Raw genomic sequence first — 23,137 nt, forward strand, 5'->3', positions numbered from 1 at the left:
TTCAAACAGATTCTAAAGAGAACCAATAAATATATATTAAATGATAACTAAGGGACATTAAAAAAAATACTGAGTAGCAGTATCTTGCCAGATTGCGTACGATAACTTTTTTATCCCCCACCCCCACGACACTTTTCTCTTTAGTCAAAACTGTAAACCTGTGTCATATGATCTTCCAACAGGCAAGCATCATGTCCTGTTGCATTTTTGTATATAGAATTTCAACAACTGTATCAAACCATTTAATCTTTCTACCATTATCTCAAAGACAAAGATAAAAGAACAAAGGATAATCTTTCATCAAAGAAGAGAGTTTCTTTAAAGGACACATTATTTTTGTTGTTACCTTTCTGTGCGATTAGACAAAATTCTTCCTGCAGCTTTGTATAATCTGTTGAACTCTCCAGAGGGTCACTGAGGTGGCTAGGGGGAGTCTGAAATTCAATATCTGCACAAAGGTTGGGGTTGGAGGAATGCAAGCGAACTGGTGACATGGTAGCACTGAAAGGAACCTGAAAGGGGAAGATACAAATTATTAAGGAGCAACAGTGCCCTGTTCCACATTCCCCTACACAGAAAAGACCTCTCCCATTCTCCAAAATAATAGATTCCTCTCTGATGACATACATGGAGACACTCAGTACTCATTTATTTTGCAGGCGGTTGGAGTGGGAAGAGGGAGTCTAATTTCCCATTGTTGATTCAGAACTGCCACAGACTCATGGGTTTTTCACTGTTACAGAGAAGAGACGACTATATAGAATGATAGGAAGAAAAGACATAGTCCCAGGCAAGCTTAAACTCTGAACTCATTCTTGCATCTCGAAAATAACTGGGAGAAAAACAGCAGTCTGAACTGTGATGTAGCTGACCTTCTCTTATGGTCTGGACTATCTGAGCCTAGAGCAGGATCTTACTAAACCTGTAAAAATTCAAAGATGCATATACTGGAAGATTCACTTACTCTGTAGCCATTAAATAAAACACAAATCAGCCTTAATAGTAAATGCAGTAATGGCTTTAAGAGATTCACACTTACTTTAGAAATTGACTTATTAAAATTTATATTAGTAAATCAAATACATATTACATAAATCACTGTGGTTTACCTTTGTATGTAACTTATATGCAACTCTATTACATATACGTACATGGCTCATGAACTGGCCAATAGTGAGAAGCAGAAAGTAGAAAAAGTCATATTACTATAGATTTTTCCACATGGCTAGAGATACTTCCTCACCCAGGCTGGACATGGACTAGGCTCCTGATGGGTGGCGGCAAAGCACCTTTCCCTCCCCTTTAAGAAGGCTTTACCTGAACATTACGAATGTCAGCCAAACATTCCTGGAAAAGGAAAATACCAATTCCTCCTGCAAATCAGATCACCAACAACTTCCCCCTAATTCTTACTGCACAGATTGCATTCAATTGTCTTCAAGAACCAGACTTTTACACTCCACTACAGGTTGAAATTTTGTGTAACTGAAAGGATAATCCACACCCCCTAGCTAACAGGGAACGTGCTGTGGGAGGAAGGAACCATTATCCTCTGACGGATATGTATGTCAGGACCTCTTCTTTTTAATTTTTTTTTGCTTTGAACTTCCTAACATATTTGGTGAGAGAAAGAGGGAAGAAGAGGGCACCTTCTCTCGGAGGATTTAGAGGAGGTTTGGAAGAGACAGAAAGAACCAAAATATCTGGCCTGAGTGGCAGGTTGAGGGCAGTTGAGACAGAGCATCCTTCTGATGCAGCACTGTCCTGGCAGAGAGTTATTTCCCTTAAAAGATATCCAAGACTTACTGGGGAAGGAAGTGAGCATGAAGCTTTCCCCTCAAATTAGCCAAACTAAGCATGTTGATATTTGTTATTTAAAGCATTTGGTATCTGGAGTTATCGAAGAAACCCTACCACATCTTTTTTCGGGAACTTGGCTACACTGGGCTGGGAGATGTCAACAGCTTGTTTATCAATATTACCAGGCTCAAAAATTTTGCCTATTCTAGATTTGAGACCCAGAAGTGGCCAATAAGCCATTAAGAAAATGGAGTGCTGCGGTTCAATACCTTGCTGGAATCCTGTCCAGGTAACTTTATAATAATGAGGATTGAGGACTGTTTAGGATACCTATAAAGGAATGGTATTTATGTGGCAGAATGTCAGAAGATGGAGAAAGGAAATTCTTTTTTTTTTTTTTTTTCTCATGGAATCTCACTCTGTTGCCTAGGCTGGAGTGCAGTGGTGTGATCTCGGCTCACTGCAACCTCCACCTCCCGGATTCAAGTGATTCTCCTGTGTCAGCCGCCTGAGTAGCTGGAATTGCAGACCATGCGCCCCAATGCCTGGCTAATTTTTGTATTTTTAGTAGAGACGAGGTTTCACCATGTTGGCAAGGCTGGTCTCAAACTCCTGACCTTGTGATCTGCCCACCTCAGCCTCCCAAAATGCTGGGACTACAGGCATGAGCCACTGTGCCTGGCGAGAAAATAAATTCTTTTTTTTTTTTTTTTTTATACTTTAAGTTCTGGGGTACATGTGCAGGTTGTGCAGGATTGTTACATAGGTATACACATGCCATGGTGGTTTGCTGCATCCATCCCCCATCACCTATATTAGGTATTTCTCCTAGTATTATCCCTCCCCAATCCTCCCACCCCCTGCTATCCTAAATTCTTACCCTAATTGTGGTGATGCTAAATCTACAAAGAGCAGTCAGCCTACTGAGGGAAACAGAATCCATGGAGAAGTTGCTGGAGATTAGGATGTCATGGGAAGAGACTGTGAGTGGAAAAAATAGGTAGATTTGGGAGTTTTTGGAATTTAATGACACAGTTTTCTGATAGAACAGCATTAAGAAAAATAAGTGTGGGTGTTTGGTAATGATGTTGAAGATCATGGAAAAGGATATTATATGCATTCAGGTGCTCTCAACACTCCAAGGACTCACATGGTGTGGAAGAGGAGTCTCTTCCTTGAGCGGGTGAGGAGTGGGGTCGTGAGAGTGGGTGGGGAGCTTGTATACAACGCCATTATGCAGTGAAAACCCAGAGAGTCCAGGAAGGACCCAGACTTGTCCCTGAGATAAATTATTATCTCTCTACTAAATGCTGGAGTCAGATGCTGAGAAGAAAAACAGAAGTTATAAATTTATATTTTGAACATAATGGAAACTTAAATTGGCTATTAAAACAGTAAAAGTGGTTTTGTATATTACCCATAGGGAAAGAGACTTGAATGTCCCATTCAAATTGCAATCAGATGGTTCCCTAGGAAATTGAGAACTAATTTTCATATACTTCTGACTGAAAACGTTTATATATTGGTATCTTTTTTTTGTTAAAAAGAGGTATGTGGAATGGGTCATTTTAATTGAGGACTTCATGAAATGAAATTGAGAATACAAATTGAGATGCATTAATCTTACCCTAATTGAATATCTGTTCAGCCTAGGGACTTATTTACTCAGTTTTTTATTCATCAATTTGGATATTATGAGATTTAAAAATCTAAGTAGTAACTGGTTTCTCCGTTAGTGATGGTTGGAATGGGAGCTGCCTACAGCTCTCCATATTTATACCTGAGAACCCTCAACACTGAATTTGGCCTTTCTACCCTAAGCAGGAAAGAAATTGAAGGCTTTATTGAAGTCCTCTGACAGGAAGGAAGCCTGATCCTAGAATATTCTGGTAGTAAGAACTGAAGGTTGGGATGGGGACATTAGGAGATGCTCTTAACACCTGTCCATGAAGAAGTCAAAAACAAAATGAGTTGGACAATGGAGTTGCTGGCAGTGAAATTCAGCGGTGGTAGACGTGAAAGTATACATAGCCGGTCTAAGATAGATACTATGCTTATAGGACTCATTGAGCCAGTAGGAAACGTCTCCTGCTGTTGCTATTCTGCACTATGTGTACAGGGATTCTTTGGGGGTAGTGACTGCCTTGGGATCCCCAGTGTTCTTCCATGGGGAAGAGCCAGTATTTCTCTTTTTCCAGTCTCCCATTTGTTGGGTCTGGCTGCTGTTGTGAGTTGGCTATTCTGAGTGCCAGTGTTAAGAGTCATCAAGAATAAATTTCTGAAACATCTGCTAGATGTTGCTGCGTTTCGGTATGGAGACAAAGCTATAGATCCTGGAGAAGCCAGTCTCCCTAGTTATTCCTGAATACATTCTTAAATGTTGCCAGTACCTTTTTTTACTGCATGCCACTAAGTTTTTCTCATAACTTCTATAGTCACAGCTACCCTGGGAGGTGGGTATTAATGATTTCTTCTTTTAAAAGCTTTTTCTCTTCTACTCCCACTTTAAAAAATATAAACCCATTCTATCCAAATAGGTGCTAATCTCAGTTTCACTGTATGTATCTGCAGTTTAAAAAATGAACACAGAAGAGACAGAATCACTTCTCTGCATGCCATCTTAGATGTACATTGCTTAAGGAAACAGTGTTTTCATAAAATGATGGACTGTTCCTTTCCATACTGAGGTGTTGTTCTCTAATAACTATGTGGATTTCTTATTTTTATAAATGGAAAATTACCTTTAATAATATTTAACTGATTGTACATGAATCTATTGTCAGAATCTGTTACCACATCAGTGTCACGGGCTTTATTCATCTGCATTTGAATACATGCATAAGATACACATGGACCATGAAAGCTATTTCAATAATTTGTTTGTTCAAATGTTTACAAAACTGTGAGCTTAAGAGTCAGTTCCCCAATAAATTCCAAGTCACTGGTTCATTTCATAATCAAAAGCAATTTTGTTTCTCAGTCTAGCTAAACACCCAGATATAAGGCAAGAGCCAATTACTAATCATAAAGTAGAAAGCCACCAATCCTCACACCAGCATCCATTCTCCTGTAATGCAGCCAAAACTTTTTCATATATTTTCAGCAATTCTAGTCTTAAAATACATTCCATCCTTATTGACAGCAAGACTATTGTTAATTAAGGAAATATCTAATAGCCAAAAAACTAACATCTATGAGTGCTATGAACTCAGTAATATAGATTTTAAGAAGTTCATAGGATCTCATGATCAAACAAATATGATAACTGACTTTGATCCAGCAAGGAGTTCTTGTGTTTTGATACTCTATTTTATATTCTGTATAGACAAGTCTTTCACTATCCATTTGCCTTATCTACCTCAATATGTTCTCTACTCTCCTTAAATCCATTCTATTTTCTCTTAGAAAAAAACCAAACCTCTAGATATGGATTAAATACCATTAAACTGTCTTTTTCTGGTCACTTCCACACTATAGTTTCTAATTTTCACATCAATATTCTTTTCAGAAAACAATTTTCCCTTGCTAAGTTTGACTTGGGTAGCCATTTAGAGATGACAGCAAAATTCACCTTTTCTTACCCTCTCATTTCTTTATTCTCACATCCTTTTCAAATAGTCACACTGCTACAAAAAAAAAGCACAATTTATGTCTGTAGTAACATGACTTTTCTTAGGAAAAGAGAAATCAGTTAGCAAAAGTTCCAATATCAGTATGGTAAAAAAACAAAAACAAAAAAACCAGTATCATTTAAGGAAAGCTCACATCACGGGGCACTGTACTCAATTTTGCAAATTTGACTTAAATTATGTCTTCATGGATAGTAAAAGAACTAGATTACATAATAGTTCTCCATTGTAAAAAGGAATACCCGTGTTTGATTCCTGCCATGCAAAGACAGCCAGAGAACATGCGAAAGCTATGCTCCCATGAGTGGGCTACAGGTGACGCCATCACACACCAGTGGCGCCATCAGGACAGGGGGTCACCCTTGTACATAGGTGCTCATTCTTATTAAACTTCCACTTGAGATTGAAATCCACTCACTGTTGTAGCCACTGCTGCCGCTAGCCTCTGCCGGCGCCGAGTTGTGCTGAACTGGCCTTTCGCAGGTGGCCCTTCCTGACAGTGAATGGGAGAAGAGAAGGGGGGAGAAAATAAAGGAGGGGGGAGGAAAGGATGGAAGATGGGAGGATGAAAAATAATCAGACAAGGAGAGGGAGAGTTTTTAACTGAAGTTGACTTTTCTTAAATCAGCATCGAAAAGACGTCACAGGGGCATTCACACTATGAGAAATGTTCATCATTCTCATTGCAGATTATCCAAACACCTGAATTCTATTTGCTGACTATGACCCACACCCCCAAAGGAGATGGAATTATAAACCAGTGGACAGCCTGTGATTTTAAGGTCAAATAAATATATATACTGTTTTATTCATATGATATTATGTTATATGAAGTCAAAAGGTATTCATATAAATGGCAGCAAGGAAAAAGTAAGTTCAGGAAAAACTGATCAAATAATGTGAGAAGGCTAAAATGAACAGCCTGTAATGAGAGCCTCCTAATGGCCAGACAGAATTTTTTTTTTAAATTTCTTACTGGAAGAAAAAAGTAAGGGGAAGCATATGAGGGTTCTTCAGCTTTCTACTTAATCTCCTATTATACAGCTCACTATCTGGGACTCCACATCAGCAATAGTGTTGGGATTTTCAAGTAGAAGAATTTTCCAAGGAAGACGCCAGACCCCATAAGATCACACAAGAAAACTTAAGTTCCTCAGTGGGTGAGGACAATGCCTGTAAAAATCAACTGTGAAAACCTGAAAGCATAGTTTTCTTTTCTTTTCCTTTTTCTTTCTTTCTTTTTTTTTTTTGACATGGAGTCTCGCTCTGTTACCCAGGGTAGAGTGCAAGCTTGCATGATCTCAGCTCACTGCAACCTCTGCCTCCCGGGTTCAAATGATCCTACTGCCTCAGCCTCCTGAGTAGCTGGGATTACAGATGCCCGCCACCATGCCTGGCTAATTTTTGTATTTTTAGTAGAGACAGGGTTTCACCATGTTGCTCAGGTTGTCTTGATCTCTTGACCTCGTGATCCACCTGCCTTGGTTTCTCAAAGTGCTGGGATTACAGGCGTGAGCCACCATGCCCAGGATAGTTTTCATTTAGTAATCTGCACCTATGCATAAACCAGTAGAAGAATCCTACCACTTTCTTTCATTTCGTTTTCTTCCTCTTGGTGGTTGGGTTTAAGAGATCATGATATTTCCTTCTAATCATTCAACTTTGCCTTCATCTGACAGACCCTGATTCCTCAAGGTTGTGAGCAATAATTTTTTTTTTCTTTTTTGAGATAAGGTCTCACTCTGTTGCCCAGGCTGGAGTACTGTGAAACGATCACGCTCACTGCAGCCTTGAACTCCTGGCCTCAAGTGACCCTCCCTCCATATCTTCCCGAAGTGCTGGGATTACAGGCATGAGCCACCTTGCCTGGCCATGAGCAATAATTTTATTTCCAAATAATTAAGATATACTTTCTTAGAATCTCCTAACAGCCCAAATCGAAGAAACAGTAGGACTACTTTAGTCTTTTTGGGATGTCAGAAAAATATTTTAGATTTTTCCATCTCTAAATCTTTAAAAAATTTCCAAAATTACAATCTTATTTGTTTTCCATCTTTACAAATCTTCTGCATACATATACATATATGTTTGTCATAAACACACATACATACATAATCTGTTTTCCACAGAAAAATTTTCTAAACAAAATCCTTTCTACTTAAGGTAGTAAAAGGAGGAAGAACTAATTTTTGCCCTTCAGTGTAATTTGAGCATCTGTGAGATGCAGGACAGCTACACATGAGCAACATCAGATCATCTGTCTGCTACTATATACTTTCTACTATTCCTCATTCCCTTCAATGTCCAGGGATCTAGTATTTAATTCATATTATCAGCAACACAGGAGATCTAACAGCTCTTTCTTTTAAAATCATCTCCTTCTTGCCTTCCTCTTACTTCATTTAAAACACAGCCAAACTGTTACTGCATAATGGTACTGAGATTTCTATTCGAACCAGAAAATTTGAAGTTTAAGAGGCAAGAAGAAATCCTTTTTTTAAAAGGTAATCTCCACAGAACCTTCTAGGACAAATGTTGACTTCATGAGTTACACCATATGGACTTCTGAGGACAACTCCCCAATAGCTTCCAGTAGAAACATGGCCATACCGGTCTAGAACTTAACCTTCTCATTTAAATCAATATCACAATCTAACCGACACAAGAATAAACAATCAAACACCTAGTATAACATTTTTTCATTTTTACTTTCTTGTGGTCAATTTTTTAAAGTGATTTATTTTATAATTTTTTCAAAATGACAACTACTAAGGAATACTGAATACAAAGTTCAGTGACACAACAACAACAACAACTACAGCAGCAACAATCACCACAACCACCACCACCGGATGGTCTGGGCACCTTCACAATGGCTATTGTACTTAGTTACAAAGAAGAGAGGGGACAGAAAATGAACTCTCACCACTTGAGACCCTCTCACATTGGCTGCAACTTGGCTGCATCATCAGCGAGAGTGGTTTGAGTGGTGAGATGAGCAATGACTCAAAACAAATACCTGGCATCATTAGATAGAATTCTCATGATCAAAACATTGAAAACAGAAGGGGAAAAAGCTGGGTATGAGGTAGGAGAAAGTGGTGGGTATCTTTAATTTACTAGAGTAAAATTAAACGCTATGCCTCCCTCTAGGCAAAATACTGATGAGTAAAGATTTTCATGTTGTCATAGTCATCCTAGATGAACTTATGATTCCTCAGCCAAGTGTGAATTTTGAAGGATCTTGGAGGAACTTCCCAGTAATAGGAAATGAGTATCCTGAGGCTCCTGGAAGACCTGTTAATTTGGGAAAGCAGAAAGGGTCCAGGGATAGGACCACATTCTGTAGCGTTCTCCTTAAGATACCTTTTGTTTAGTCTAGGTGGAAGTGGAGTTTTTTTGGGAATGATTAACAGCTTACTGCCATCCCTAAGTCTATTTGTTTCTTCTTGGAATTGGAACTAAATCTCCCACTTCAAAAAGGCAAAGTTGTCTTTGAGTGTGTTTGAGGGAAGAGATGATTTCAATTTCCCTCAAAAAGAACTAAACTGGAATTACAAAGGCCATTTTATTACTCTTTAGCAAAATCACAAACAAGACAAAATGCCATAAATAAAAATTTAAAAACAAACGAACCACCCAAAGATGTGGCAGGAATATGAATGAATATTTTCTAGCTTTTTGGACATTTTCTTCTGATGACTCAAAAAAATCTTCATAACTTCTCTGCATATTTAAAACCACAGCCTGAGGCTAGGTGGTATAGCCCTAGTTGCACTCTGTGTCCTTGGGGAAAAAAACTGAGTGATCTGGGGGCTCTAGTGGTGCTAGATGCAGCAAGGTAGCTGGGACATTGCACTACAAATCACTGAGAACCTACCTGTCCAAGACAACAGCTGTAAACAAGAATGTGGTCAACAGTATACACTACAGACACAAGGTTAAAACAATATCTATTCACAAATATATGTGTTCTTGTGACGTAGGCCTTCTTCAATTATTTTATTTAGAGGAATTATTTTTTCTTCTTCTTTTGAGATGGAGTTTCGCTCTTGTCGCCCAAGCTGGAGTGCAGTGGCGCAATCTGGGCTCACTGCAACCTCTGCCTCCCAAGTTCAAGCGATTCTCCTGCCTCAGCCTTCTGAGTAGCTGGGATTACAGGGGACTGCCACCATGCCTGGCTAATTTTTGTACTTTTAGTAGAGACAGGGTTTCGCCATGTAGGCCAGGCTGGTCTTGAACTCCCGACCTCAGGTGATCTGCCCGCCTTGGCTTCCCAAAGTGCTAGGATTACAGGCGTGAGCCACCATGCCTGGCCAAATGATTCTTTTACTTACAAAAATAATTATTTTTCTTGGCTTTGATTCATAGACACCATGCTTAAAACAAACAAACCAACCTAGACGCTGACAAGTTCAAAACAAATAAAACTGTCAAAAGCAATTTTAAGTAACATTCTTGTAAAATCACTTGGCACATCTGTCCCTACAGTATTAATTTTATGAACAGAAGACAAAACACACAGAAACGTACTGAACAAAGGAACACAAAAAGTTGTGTTCATTGAATGTGGACATTCTAAATAAAAAAGCATGGGTATTAGTGCTTATGAAAATTTATTTTCAAATACATCAGATTAGGAAGCAAAGCAACAGTTTGTTATTTACACAATCAGAATCGTAATACAAAGAATGTTATTAATAACATCAAAATTAGAGAAGAATTGTTTTGTTAATTATTCAGAAGGGACTGAAGAATTTTGAAAAGTAGTTCTTTCTACCTTTGTATTAGAATATAAATTTATTTGTAGTATGATTTTAAAAGGTCAAATCATAAAGTCTAATCTTGACTGTGCAGGACAAGGGCCATTTATAATATGCAGCTAGGATGAGGAGAATGGAGATTCTAGTTTAAAGATCTGAAACTAATATGGTTTATGGCATAATTTATAATATTTTGAATTTACCATATTTTGAATCACTGCAACACAATAATATGAAAATATCTTACTTTAAAAACTACTCATTTCAAATGTGTATTTTATTTCAAATAAATTTCAAGTACATTTATTATAAGCTATTAAGAACTTAGTTCAGGTTTTAAAGTTATTGCTGAAAGCCAAATAATATCTATTTTTGTAGGATCATAGAATTTCAGAGTTGAAAGAGAATTCAGAGCTTATTAAATAAATTCTATCACTTTACCCAGGAGCAAATGGAAGCTCAGGAAATTTAATAGAAATGTACAAAATTATACTGCCAGAAAATCACAGTGATTAGAATAGAATCCGAGTTTGTTGATTTCTAATCTATTGAACCACCTACCCTTTTTCTTGACAGAAAAAATTTGGACAAAGCGGACACATAAAGAACTCTTTTAAAATCTAGTATTTTAAAATGAATGTTCATTATAACCCACTAGATTTTTAGTTTAGATTTTAAGGTAACTTTTTGTTAAAATATATTTTAATGGTTCAAAGGCTATAATTGAGAAGAAAAATGCCATTTTGAACCTATATTGTATAATTTTAACCTTTCTTTTAAATCTTTCTCACTTATCCCAGAGTAATAAAAATACAGAGATTTCCCACTATTTTAGGTAATGTAACAGTTTGAAAAGTGCTGGCTTCAAAGCAGTTCAGCTGTTCTTTCAATCTAACTCCCATAAACTGATATATAAAGATGAGTACTTTAAAAGTATATAAAAACATGAATGAAAGAAAAGTAAAATCTGTACCTGCAGTTGTATTTTTGTATCTTTGCTGACACTTTTTGTTCTCCATCGTCTTGTGACCCGCTTGTCTTTCTTTGAAATATCTACACAGTTAGCCTACATTACACAAATAGTTAAAAGCAACAAAGTATTATTAAGTTCACACAGATGATACAAGTATAGACAAGAGCACAGCAAGTTAGTAAAGGATCATTGTTAGAGCCTAGAAGCAAACCAGCCAGGAGAAAAAGGCATATCAGATGCACAGTGGGCATTAAAAGCAGAGATAAGAACTTAATTATAAAATATATTTTTCTGATACACAAAATGAATACAGGATTAGAAATCTCTAGCTTTTTTTTTCCATATAAAAAGACACTAATAATTCTGAGAATATCTAAAGCATATCTTCAAAGTTACCATTTCTAATGAAACACAAACACGGAAGAATAATTCAGATACTGAATGTATTTCTTCCAGTTAGTGTGTATTTAAATGTAAAGCATTTTAAAATAATGATCTTAACACACTGACACTGAGATTCAAAAACATTAAAAATAACTCCAGAATACAAATGAATGTCTGTACTGAAGTTATTTATCTTTAAATGTTACCTTATGTATTCATAGAATAACCCAATAAACATTATAAATTAATATCCTAAGTCCTTTTACCAGCAGCAGGAATACGTTTACCTGCATGTCAGTAAAGTTAGGTGCTGACTGAGTTCTCTGAAGTATTTCCAAATTTTGTAGGAGTTTGCTAAGTTCCACAAGGTTTGACTGGCAATGTGCAAGATCTAATAAGAAATCAGAAATAAAAATATGTTAGAATTGGGTAGGGGGCAATGGTGATGGTAACAAAAAAGTCAATGCAAATTATGGCAAGTGTGAGTAGGCAGATCCAGGTTTATATGATGAAGATAATGGCAGGTGAAACAAAACAGACCCTTCTCTGGTGTAGAACCGAAAACCATTGATTATATTTCAAAGCACACGCTTACAAATTAACAGCTATTAGTGTAGAAACCATGAAACTCTCAGTCACATTGTATGTGATCCCTTTTCTGCTCTGATAGCCTTTGCCACATGTGAAGCAAACTCAAGTGAACTTCAGCAGGCCTGTGGTTTCACTGTTAGGAGCCTGTCTACCTGCTCCTCTAAAATGCGTTAGGAGGTGGTACCTGGAATTTGGGTAGAGTTAAAATCAAGTTCAGAAAAATAGGATGGAATACAAAATCAGTTAAACATATTTTCTACAATTTAGCTCACTAGCAATGTTGGAATGAATGACTTTAAAGTTTCTTAGAGACATTGTTTTAACGAAATCAGATTTTCAAAGTGCATTCGCTGGTCCAGCAACATCATCATCACCTGGACATCAACTCATTCTGTCTGAATTAATATTTAGAATGTAGAAATGACTTTTAGTTTTCTTTTAAATTTTTTTGGTGCATGTAGAACAAGAGAATGTTTAAAGATGTATATAATAAAATATTACTCTTTAAAAAGCTGATCTTTAATATATGAAATTAAACACAATCAAGAATACTAGGCTGGGCCGGTGGCTCACGCCTGGAATCCCAGCACTTTGGGAGGCTGAGGCAAGTGGATCATTTGAAGTCAGGAGTGCAAGACCAGGCTGGCCAACATGGTGAAACCCTGCCTCTACAAAAATACAAAAATTAGCCAGGCATGATGTGGGTGCCTGTAATCCCAGCTACTTGGGAGGCTGAAGCAGAAGAATCACTTAAACCCAGGAGTGAGAGGTTGTAGTGAGCTGAGATAGCTCCACTGCACTCCAGTCTAGGCAACAGAGCGAGACACCATCTCAAAATAAATAAATAAATAAATAAATAAATAAATGGATATTGAGTCATTTTTCTTATTTTTATGGTCAACTGCTAAAAAATTCATTTTGAGCTATCTAGGAAGTATTACATTCATACTCCTTAATAATTGTGATTCTTCTAAATAAATGGTGCTAGATAAGCATAGAAATCTAGAATTGGGGCTGAAAACTATCAAAATTATATTCATGCTTTTTCTAATAGAATGAAAAAGGAACTTTGTAAATAATTCAATTTAAGGTCAAGGAGTCAAAACTAAGTGTAAGGAGACATCAATTTAGATTTTTCAGTTGCAGTTTCCTTACCTGTCAAACGGTGATAATAATATTTAGCTCTCCTACCTACTTACTGAGATGGTAGATGAGAAGGTTCTATGAAAGCCAGAAATGGTCTCTAAGGAATACCGATTGTGCTGTGTCTCATCACCCTGCTAGAGACTTCACCTGGACCATGCTACATACTTACAATAAGAAAGAGAGGAAATCTTTGGCAAGGTTTCACTTGGCCTAAGTGTCTATATAGGATGACAAAGATTTTCCAAAGACAATAAAAATATTCTTCAAAAAAAAATCTGTAGAATTTCATTAAATTAAGATTAAAATCTCATTTTAGAATCTGAGAAAAGGAAAAATTATGACAAGAGAGGACAGCCTAGATTTTAAAATAAGAGTGAAAAATTTAAAACTTAAATATCTGACAGTTTACTTATTTTTCCATCACGCCCTGTCTTGCTCCAAAAGGAAACATACCATCTTCCTGTGAAAGAGTTAAATAAATTAGGGTATACACAAAGTTATCCATTAGTGCCTGCTGACTGGGAGGACACTGTGTACCCAGTACAGTTCTAAGCATAAGAAATACAGTAATCAATTAAGACTCATAGAATTTACATTCTGTCAAAAAAAAAAAAAAGAACCCAATAAACAATCTGTATGTTGTCAAAACACTATGCACCCATCTTTCATGATGGCATATACTGGCATATAAAAATGGCCTGTATGATACTAATTTAATATTTTATCTCCATGGAAAAAAATGCTTTCTAAGAACCAAGCAATTCCCTTATATACTTGAGAAGATTTGGACTGAGATAATGTGAGTATCTATGAATAGCCAGCTACTTTAAGTATTAGTATTTAAACTAAACTACACTACAGGTTCAACAAGCTGTTACATCTTTTGAAAGGCAATCAATAAAATATTCAACCAATGAAATAATCAAGAAATATTACTTTTGAAATGCAACCAATTTCAATGTTAGGGGCTCTATTGTCAAATGATTAGTATAGACAAAAAAAGTACATATGAGTTTCAGAAAAGAGATACTGTGTTTTGAGGTCATCAATGCAGACTTAAAAGAGAAAGCACCACTTCCTCCACCGCCACCACCATCATTACCATCACCATCACCATCTCATCATGACCACCTCTATCACCAGCCTACTACCTCTACCACCACCACTGCCACCAGCCCACCAGCATCATTACCAGTATCATCATCATCATGACCACCACAACCACTATCATCATCAAAATAGACTTCAGTTGAAGTTACAAGCATGCCTGGCATCTCCAAAGCACAGAAAAGAGTTAGTAAAATCAGGTTAGCCTGGCTAAGCTCTCCAACTCTGCTGCATACTTGCTGTGTAACATGGACAAGTTACTTGACCTCTCTGAGCTGTGGTTTCCCTATCTGTGAAATTACAGGGTACATAATGCCCATTTGGTACATTGTGAAGATTTACACAAAACCATACATGTAAGGTCTTGGCTTGGCTCACAATGAGCAGTCAATAAACTGTAGTTACTACTATTGAAGCAGAAAGGGTAAGACTGAATCTTGATTACCTCTACGACCAAGGTTGGCCAGAGGGAATTCCAATGAGGGAGAGGAGAAAAAGGAAAACTTCATGGGACTCAAGGAAGGAGGCTGATAAAAGGTTGTGCAGGGCAGGTTAGAGAATGAGGCCTGAGAACAGAGCAGAAATCAGTTGGCTTTCTGCTATCAAGAATGCTTTTTCATAAAATAAAAAGGAAAAAAGTCCAATTATGAGAGAGAAGCTGGAGTCGGTGGGCAGAGAGCAACTAGTGAAGCAAGAAGGTCTGTAGTTATCCCCAAGCGAGGAGCTGATTATTGCACTAAATCCTGACAGAAAACAGAAAGGCAGGAGGTACAGTAGTCAGGATGGGGAGGAGGAGGATCAGCCCCAACCCCAGAGAGAGGGTACAAGGGATGGGCCACAGAGGCATTTTGAAACAGACAGGAAGACAAGCACAACTCCCCAGCAGCCTGAGGCTTCTTGGTATAAAAGCCAATGTCTAAACCTTTGGATCAAAGAAGTGGATATCGTACTATTACATGGACTTGATCTTTTCTGTAATGTAAGCGGCCAGCTGAAATGCCACAATGTGTGTAAGAAGTTGGAGGAAGTGTGTAAGAAGTGAGCTTCGAGGCTGCAGAAGTTAGAGAGGCTACACTGTCTACAATCACTGCTGAGGGGAAGAGTTTAAGAAAGTGAGGCTTGGCTTTTTTGTCCAACCTGAAGTTAATATACTCAAAGTCTGAGTGTTTTTAAAATACATCCAAGTAAAACTGTTTTAATGGAATGTCAGTTGGACATATCTAATGATTATAAAATCCCTCTTTTTTTTTTTGAGATGGAGTCTTGCTCTGCCACCCAGGCTGGAGTGCAGTGGTGTGACCTTGGCTCACTGTACCCTCTGCCTGCCAGGTCCCAGTGATTCTCCTGCCTCAGCCTCCTGGGTAGCTGGGATTACAAGGGCACACCACCATGCCCAGCTACTTTTTGTATTTTTAGTAGAGACAAATTTTCACCATGTTGGCCAAGCTGATTTCAAACTCCTGGTCTCAAGCGATCTGCCTACCTTGGCCTCCCACAGTGCTGGGATTACAGGCATGAGCCACCACACCCAGCCAAATCCCTCTTAAATTATACTTTCACATAAAGATAAAGTCTGGGATGTGAGTGTCTCAGAAGGCTGACAAAAAATGACAAAAATGCTGCATATTTTGAGTTCACATGCTGGTAGAGTAAAAAAAGAAATTCTTTTGGTTGGAGGACTAACATAGATTACCAAATTTTAATTTTTTTAAGTGAGAACACAAAAAGGTGATCTAATATCTACTTTTATTATATTTTTATATGGAAAAATAATTTTAAGAAATTAGGCCCAATATCACCTTAGGATCATCTAAAAAAATAAACGAATTGAGCCTTATTAAACATTCTCTGCATTGCCCTTGTTTTTTCTGTTTTGAAGGTCAAAGGAAAACTGTCTCATAGAATGGAAATGGTCTGTAGATAAAGTCTGAACCATTGTGCTCTGGCTAATTACAAAAAAGGTGAGGTAAGAAGAGATGAAGAGGCTCAGAGATGGCAATATGAGGGAATCAGGTATTGGTTCAGAATATTGAATCACTGATCCATAGTGGAGCACACTAATAGGTAACTACGGATACAAGATGCAGCATTTTAGAACTTTGCCATTTATTGCTGAGATGTCAGGAAACATACACCTGCTCTGTGGGAAGATAGAGCAGTAGAGAAGGCAGCTGCGGAAGTGACCTAGTGAGGAGGGCAGAGCAGAGATTCTGGGGCTGTGGGCAGAGTGGGCTCTCCTTGGGGGTCACTCCTCTGTGTGGCTGCCCCAGGGTCCAGGGGCTAAAGAAGCCAGAAGGAACTGGTGAAGAGACAAGGAGAGAAGGCTGAAGTGGGTGGAAGTTAGGGGAAAGGCAAGAACCACATTCAACTGCTGTGAGGGTGCAGGAACACTGGCAGGTAAGGAGCCCGATTCATGGCACAGAGAAGGAGCTGGCACATAGAAATAAAAACAAGGGGAAAATGTTAAAAGCTTAAAATTTTAGGCCTATTTGTAACGCCAGTGTGACACTCAGCATTTTGTTCACACCACCCTTTGACAACTAAACTGGAAAACAAAGGTTAAGTACCTCTATTCTGGATCTGGGCAGGCAGCACACTCTTAGATCTTTGTGTGGCTCCTATTTCTATAGAAGTGGTTGGATGTACTATTTCTCAAGGTTCAAGATTTTTTTCAGATATTTTTGATGACTGTATTGTAGCAAATACTACAGGGCTAGCACTATAGTATTATAATCATGAGACTAACATGGAAATAAGACTATTTTTGACAAAAGATGCCATTAAATTTCAGACTGTAGAGCCACATTTATAATAACTCAGGCTAATTACTGTTAATTTTGGGGGTTGACTTTTTTTTGATGACAGTGAGGGTGGATTATTGGATTGTCATTAGAGGAAGGTCTAGATTTCCTGCTCTTAATAAAATTACATTGAATTCATTTTCAGAGGTGATGAAAATTTCCTTTTTGAGAAGTTAGTGTTAAGGCCTTGGAATCTGAACACATTGTTTGTAGGGCTATCCATTCCTCTCCTGAGATTTTAACTTACTACTGGAAATCCTTAACCAATAATAATAGCTTTTTTTCTCTTTATTTTCAAAATGATTTCCTCTGCTTTGATTAGACACTCTGTGCTCTTTTTTTTTGAAAACATAGTTTATCTAAATGCAGCTTTTTCTGAACTTTAAAGATAGAATCCCATTTTTAATGAACTGAAGTAGCAAAATCATCTTTTTCATATTTTAGGAAATAGCTATTGCCAAAGTGAAGGTGTAGATAATACCTAGTCTTGTTATATAATGGAGATGTGGTTTGCAGAATTTTCTTTATAATATTGAAGTTTTAAGGGATGTCAGTGTTTACGCCATTTTTCCACTTCCAAAATGATTCCATTCCATTCTAGAAATTTGAAGTATGTAACTTGAAATCCTTAATAAAATTTGGATTTAATTAAAAAAAAAAAAAAAGGAGGAGAAAAAGAGCAAGGAAAGGCCAAGACAATCAAGGCAATCAGGGTAAAAGCTGTAGCACTCACAATTCACCTCTTTAGGTTTTGTTTCTTGTTTGGTTTTGGCTTACTCTCAGGCCTCACTAGGTAAGAACTAACCTTCTGCACACCTATCCATCTCTTCCGAGTCCTGTAACCAGGCTGCCACTTTACTCTGGCCGGTCGTGCAGGTTGCTGGGAGGCTATTGCTGCATGGTAAAGGGGACTGCCATGGAAAGCTGTTTGGTTGCATCTACGGTAAACAAAAACAGATGCATTCTATGGTTATGAAACAGTACATTTTAATGATTAAAAAAACAAGTATCCTCAAAGCTGTATTAACAAAGATAGGAAGAAAATGCACACTCAAAACATTGTAGAAGCCTCTTAGCTAAATGTGGTTTGTGCTTAGTGAGGGCGACATTCCTAAACAACAATCTCTCATTAAGTTGCCATCTCCGTCATTCAATGAAAGGGACAACATTTAAGTGCTTTGTATCTCATAGTCACAAGGACCTTCCAACTCAAATTCCCAATAATTTTTAATTGCTCAGTAAGTTGTATGTGCAGTGTCCTTATGGCAGTACTCTTAACTCATGATTTAAGGTCTTTCCTTTGCAAAAGGTTCCTGTACCCTATGACTCAAGGTATCCTCAACCACATGTGATTCCTAAAGGCACTATCCACCAGTAAGCAACTTTGCAATGCGTTGAATTCATACTGAAAATTATTTATAAAAAAGGCAGTCTTCATTCCTTGTTTGAAGACTGCCTTTTTTATAAATAATTTTCAGTATGAATTCAAGGCATTGCAAGGTTGCTTACTGGTGGAATGCCACATATAGGTGAAGCGGAGGAAGGCAGCGAATCACACTGCCACGTATGCACCTATGCAACAATCTTGCATGTTTTTCACATGTACCCCAAAACCTAAAATGCAATAGAAAAAAAATAAAATTAAAAAAAAGGCAGTCTTAGCAAGTTATTATCTACAGCTTTCCATTAAAGTTATTATCTACAGACTTTTCATTAAAAAGATTTTATGTGAAATAAGTGAAAGTTTTATTAAGTATATAGATACTAAGGTGACTGGGAAACAGTGGAAAAAAAAGAAACTTATTTCTTAAAAAATTATTTCAAAACTTCATAGTTGACTTTAATATTCAATTACAACTGAATTGCGTCTCTTCTAAATCATTACAAAGTGAATGATGCACATTCTTAGCAAACCCAGGCTTATTTATTACCCACAGAGGGCCACAAACCAATTAACATTCAGAAGTCTCATAATTTGATACTTAAAAGGCAGGCAAAGTGATAAAAAGCTCTTTTCACCCTTTACTGCATTTTGATAAATGTAATGGAAATCTTTCACTGAGTAGCTCTTAGAGGTATGTCATTAACCAGAGCAATAGATCTGTTTTGAAAACTAGAGCTGAAGAGCTTTCGTATTCCAAGGCAAACACTGGGGAGGATTTGATTTTAGTCTTCTATTCTCAGATACCACCCAAGCTATTTAATTAATAACATGAAATGAAAATAACATATTTTCATCAATACTCTGCGCCAATGATGTAGGCAGAAGCTGGATGAACCAAAGAATTAAAAATTTATATTTTTAAAAGATCTATTTGGAATACATTTCTCATTTAATGTGGACTAACTCTAGGAATCAGTCTACGCTCTGGTGAACACAGGAGGCCAGAGAAACTTGATACTATCTTGGGCATCTGTAAGTTCCCATCTTCCTGATACCCTGACCAGCTGGTTCATTCCCTTTTTTATTTCAGAACTGGTTGGTATTACGGTTAATCCAACACCCTATTCCTAGAAGAAAGATAATTAAATAGTCCTTGGCAAGGCTGCAACCAGAATGGAATAATGTAAGGCTTAAGGCCGGGTGTGGTGGCTCACACCTGTAATCCCAGCACTTTGGGAGGCTGAGGTGGGCAGATCACTTGAGGCCGGGAGTTTGAGACCGGCATGGCCAACATGGCAAAACCCCGTGTCTACTAAAAATCAGCTGGGTGTGGTGGTGGGCACCTGTAATCCCAGCTTACTCAGAAGGCTGACGGAGGAGAATCGATTGAACTCAGGAGGAGGAGGTTGCAGTGAGCCAAAATCATACCACTGCACTCCAGCCAGGGTGACAGAGTGAGACTTTGTCTCAAAAAAAAAAAAGGAAAAGAGAAAAAATAATGTAAGGTTTGGGAAAATTTTAACATAATTAATAGGATCTAATAAAAATTGTCATTAAAATAACAAAAACTGAATACAGTAATGTTTCATTTAATCTGATTTGGTTAGTATTGCAGTTATTCTATGAGGTTTTTCAAAGGTTTACAAAGGAAACTTGTATATATGTAAGGTATACATTCCTGTGTAAGCAAACAAAGAAAAGCAGAATCTTCACTGGAACATTCTTGAACACAACGTACTGTGGCAGCCAGCTTCCTCACCCTCTCTGCCCTCAATTTCAGGTGCCAAGTGTGAAACTGGAGCACCCCTGGGCAGTGCGATGGGTTAGGTTTCAGGAAACTTAATTATTGAATCCAAGGCAGAAACAGCTGTTTCTATCTGTTGACTTAACCTTGATTTTTTTAAAAAAAACATCTCTAGCTTTTCATCAACATAGAAGTGAACTCTTATTTCAGTCCAAAGAACAAGGTCAGCCTCCCTTAGTCTGGCACCTGGTAAAATGGAAAGGGCACTGATTTTGGAAACACATGTGGGCTCAGATCCTGGCTCAGCTGTTTAATGGCTATGTCACTTCTGGACAAATTTTTTTACTGTTTTTGAACTTTGGTTATTTGTAACACAGTGCCTGATCACTTAACTAGGCTATTACTTATATTACTGTCACATTCTTGAGCTCACTTGTACTAACTTCATGGGGAAATTTATAGCCTCTCAATGTGTCATGTATATATTATAGGTCAAGATACAAAAGCAAGTTTCATTTCCAAGATTTTGAGGTCTTCTTATTACCAGCCAGGAGGGCACCTGATTTCTGAATGTTGATTAAATAGATGTTTACTTTACTTCCTAACAGTCCTACAAAGCCACATGAAGTCAGAAGGTAATCTGTTCATAAAAGGGAAAAATAACTGCTAATTCTCTTGGTGATCCACATTTCTGCCTAATTTATACTTGCGATTAACTTTCATGCTAAATATCACTGTTGTCTTCTGAGTGTTAGTTTACAAAGCAAACCTCCTCCTTCTGGTTTTCCCAAATGAGATTCAGTTATATATCTGCATAATTTTCTTTTTTTCTTTTCTTTTTTTTTTTTTTTTGAGATGCAGTCTTGCTCTATTGCCCAGGCTGGATAGCAGTGGTATGATCTTGGCTTACTACAACCTCCAACTCCTGGGTTCAAGCAATTTTTGTGCCTCAGACTCCCGAGTAGCTGGGACTACAGGTGCATGCCATCACACCCAACTAATTTTTGTGTTTTTAGTAGAGACAGGGTTTTCACCATGTTGCCCAGGCTGGTCTTGAACTCCCGACCCTCATTTATCTGCCCACCTTGGCCTCACAAAGGGCTGGGATTACAGGCATGAGCCACCATGCCTGGCCAAAATTTGCATAATTTTCTAAGCGATTTTCAGGCTGATTTTTATAGAACAAAGTCATACCCTTCCATCCACTACAGAAACATTAGCAGCTGGTGAGGATTCAGCTGTGGAAGTTGAAGGAAATATGTGAAAACTAGCATCTCTTGGTGATCTCACAATTTCATTCTGGCGATACAACCGATGATGTCGCAGTTTCGAGACCCATGCATCAAACCAGTCCTGGGATTTCACCTAAAACAATGAACAAGAGAAGGTAACTGTAAAATCACTCTCCTGCCTACCACTGGTGTAGGCAAATGATTTCCCCTGATAATGGCAGAGAAACTGTTGAAAAGTCATTTTACCTTCAAATGATAGATGTGCTCTTCCGTGTCAAGGTCTATTCTTCGGGCTTTCTTTTTAATTGACATGACTGAGAGTCCAACATCTATGCTCCCATGGACCTTTCCTTTTTGAATCTGAAATCAAAAGACTAGTAAATAGGCTGAAAGGATATATGCTTTGATGTTTCTGTACTGGATTTAAGTAAACTCAAGGCAATCTTTAACTTATCTATGGGAAGTGGAATACTACATATACCTCCTTAACAAACAGAAAATAGTTAAGGTTCTATGGAATAGGTTCTAGGACAGTTGATGCTGCAGTGACTTCACACCAATTTTTATAAATCAGACCATTCATCTTCTTCCTGTTTTGGCATAGAATGTAATGCTAATTCTTCATAATTCTAAATTGCACAGCTTATATTCTCCTAGAAGGACATCTTCAGTGGTTCCTAAAATAACTGTGGTCAGTCTTTGACCTATAACCCAGAACATCCCTGAGTAATCAGCTGGCAGACAGCTGCTGGGGCAGAACAGGGCAGCTGGGACCAAAAAGCAGGGAGCAGCCGGCTCTTCCTTCTCGCTGCTTCTCTGATCAAGGACATAGCTGATTCAATGGCAGGGATGGGGATAAAATTGAAACCTGAGCCTTCTGTTACTTCCCCTACACAATGATGAAGGAAGGAATTTTCCAGTGTTACATGCAAGCTACTCCTTTGTGTACTTAAAACAAAACAATTTGGAATAATTTTTGTGAATTGGGATCTCCAAGATGAAAAGGTGTATGAAGTAGAAATAAAATGTGTGAGATAGTTTTTAAAAGGACATTGATAAGAACAAAGTAGCACACATAAAGCAGAGTTTATTGGGAGATGCAGAGAAAAGCCTATTTGCGTTTTCTCTCCAAGTGACAGAAGGTGATTTTACTCATGTCTCACTTTTAGGTTTAAGCTTCTGTTTTTAATAACATGCATCAAAATAGTTAAATCTTCATGCACTAGGTTGACACACTTTAGAACATGGAGGTTTGGAAGCTTGTGAAATCTTACAGGCCCAGACATGCACAAAGCTGGTAACTATGGCACAAGGCTTGTACAATTACAGTGTTTATTTACTTCAAGCAGAATTTGAAATCAATCTTTGAAACATGTCCTGTGTGCTACTTACATCGAGTGGTGCCTTCGAATACTTTAACATCCCATTATCCAGGACGAAAAAACGCTGCAAGAACCAAACACCCTCAGTTATGTCTATATTTTAAACTATATAAAACATTCACAAATGTGGGTCTAATGTTGCTTTGCATTTAGTAATCAATATGTTTGACCATTTTAATGTATCTGGATTCAGTGCATTTG

General features: G+C 37.7%; 1 protein-coding gene across 12 annotated transcripts in view; it reads right to left on the reverse strand.

Moving 5' to 3' along the window:
* OSBPL6 (oxysterol binding protein like 6) overlaps positions 1-23,137 on the reverse strand; it is a 140,236-nt gene that overhangs the window by 42,522 nt on the left and 74,577 nt on the right. For 5 of the 12 annotated variants that reach the window (XM_064373304.1, XM_064373303.1, XM_064373310.1 and 2 more), the window contains 8 exons: positions 22,947-23,000; positions 21,801-21,914; positions 21,517-21,687; positions 18,000-18,132; positions 11,837-11,940; positions 11,166-11,258; positions 5,848-5,922; positions 347-512 (listed from right to left, as the gene is read on the reverse strand). In XM_064373304.1, the coding sequence (XP_064229374.1) occupies positions 347-512; positions 5,848-5,922; positions 11,166-11,258; positions 11,837-11,940; positions 18,000-18,132; positions 21,517-21,687; positions 21,801-21,914; positions 22,947-23,000 (910 nt within the window). The remainder of the gene's footprint in view (positions 1-346; positions 513-5,847; positions 5,923-11,165; positions 11,259-11,836; positions 11,941-17,999; positions 18,133-21,516; positions 21,688-21,800; positions 21,915-22,946; positions 23,001-23,137) is intronic. The other 7 variants (XM_064373307.1, XM_064373313.1, XM_064373309.1 and 4 more) reach the window with 3 other exon arrangements.

Source organism: Aotus nancymaae, unplaced genomic scaffold (genome assembly GCF_030222135.1).
Source record: "Aotus nancymaae isolate 86718 unplaced genomic scaffold, 86718_ANA_hifiasm-v0.15.2.pri h1tg000008l, whole genome shotgun sequence".
Taxonomy (NCBI): domain Eukaryota; kingdom Metazoa; phylum Chordata; class Mammalia; order Primates; family Aotidae; genus Aotus; species Aotus nancymaae.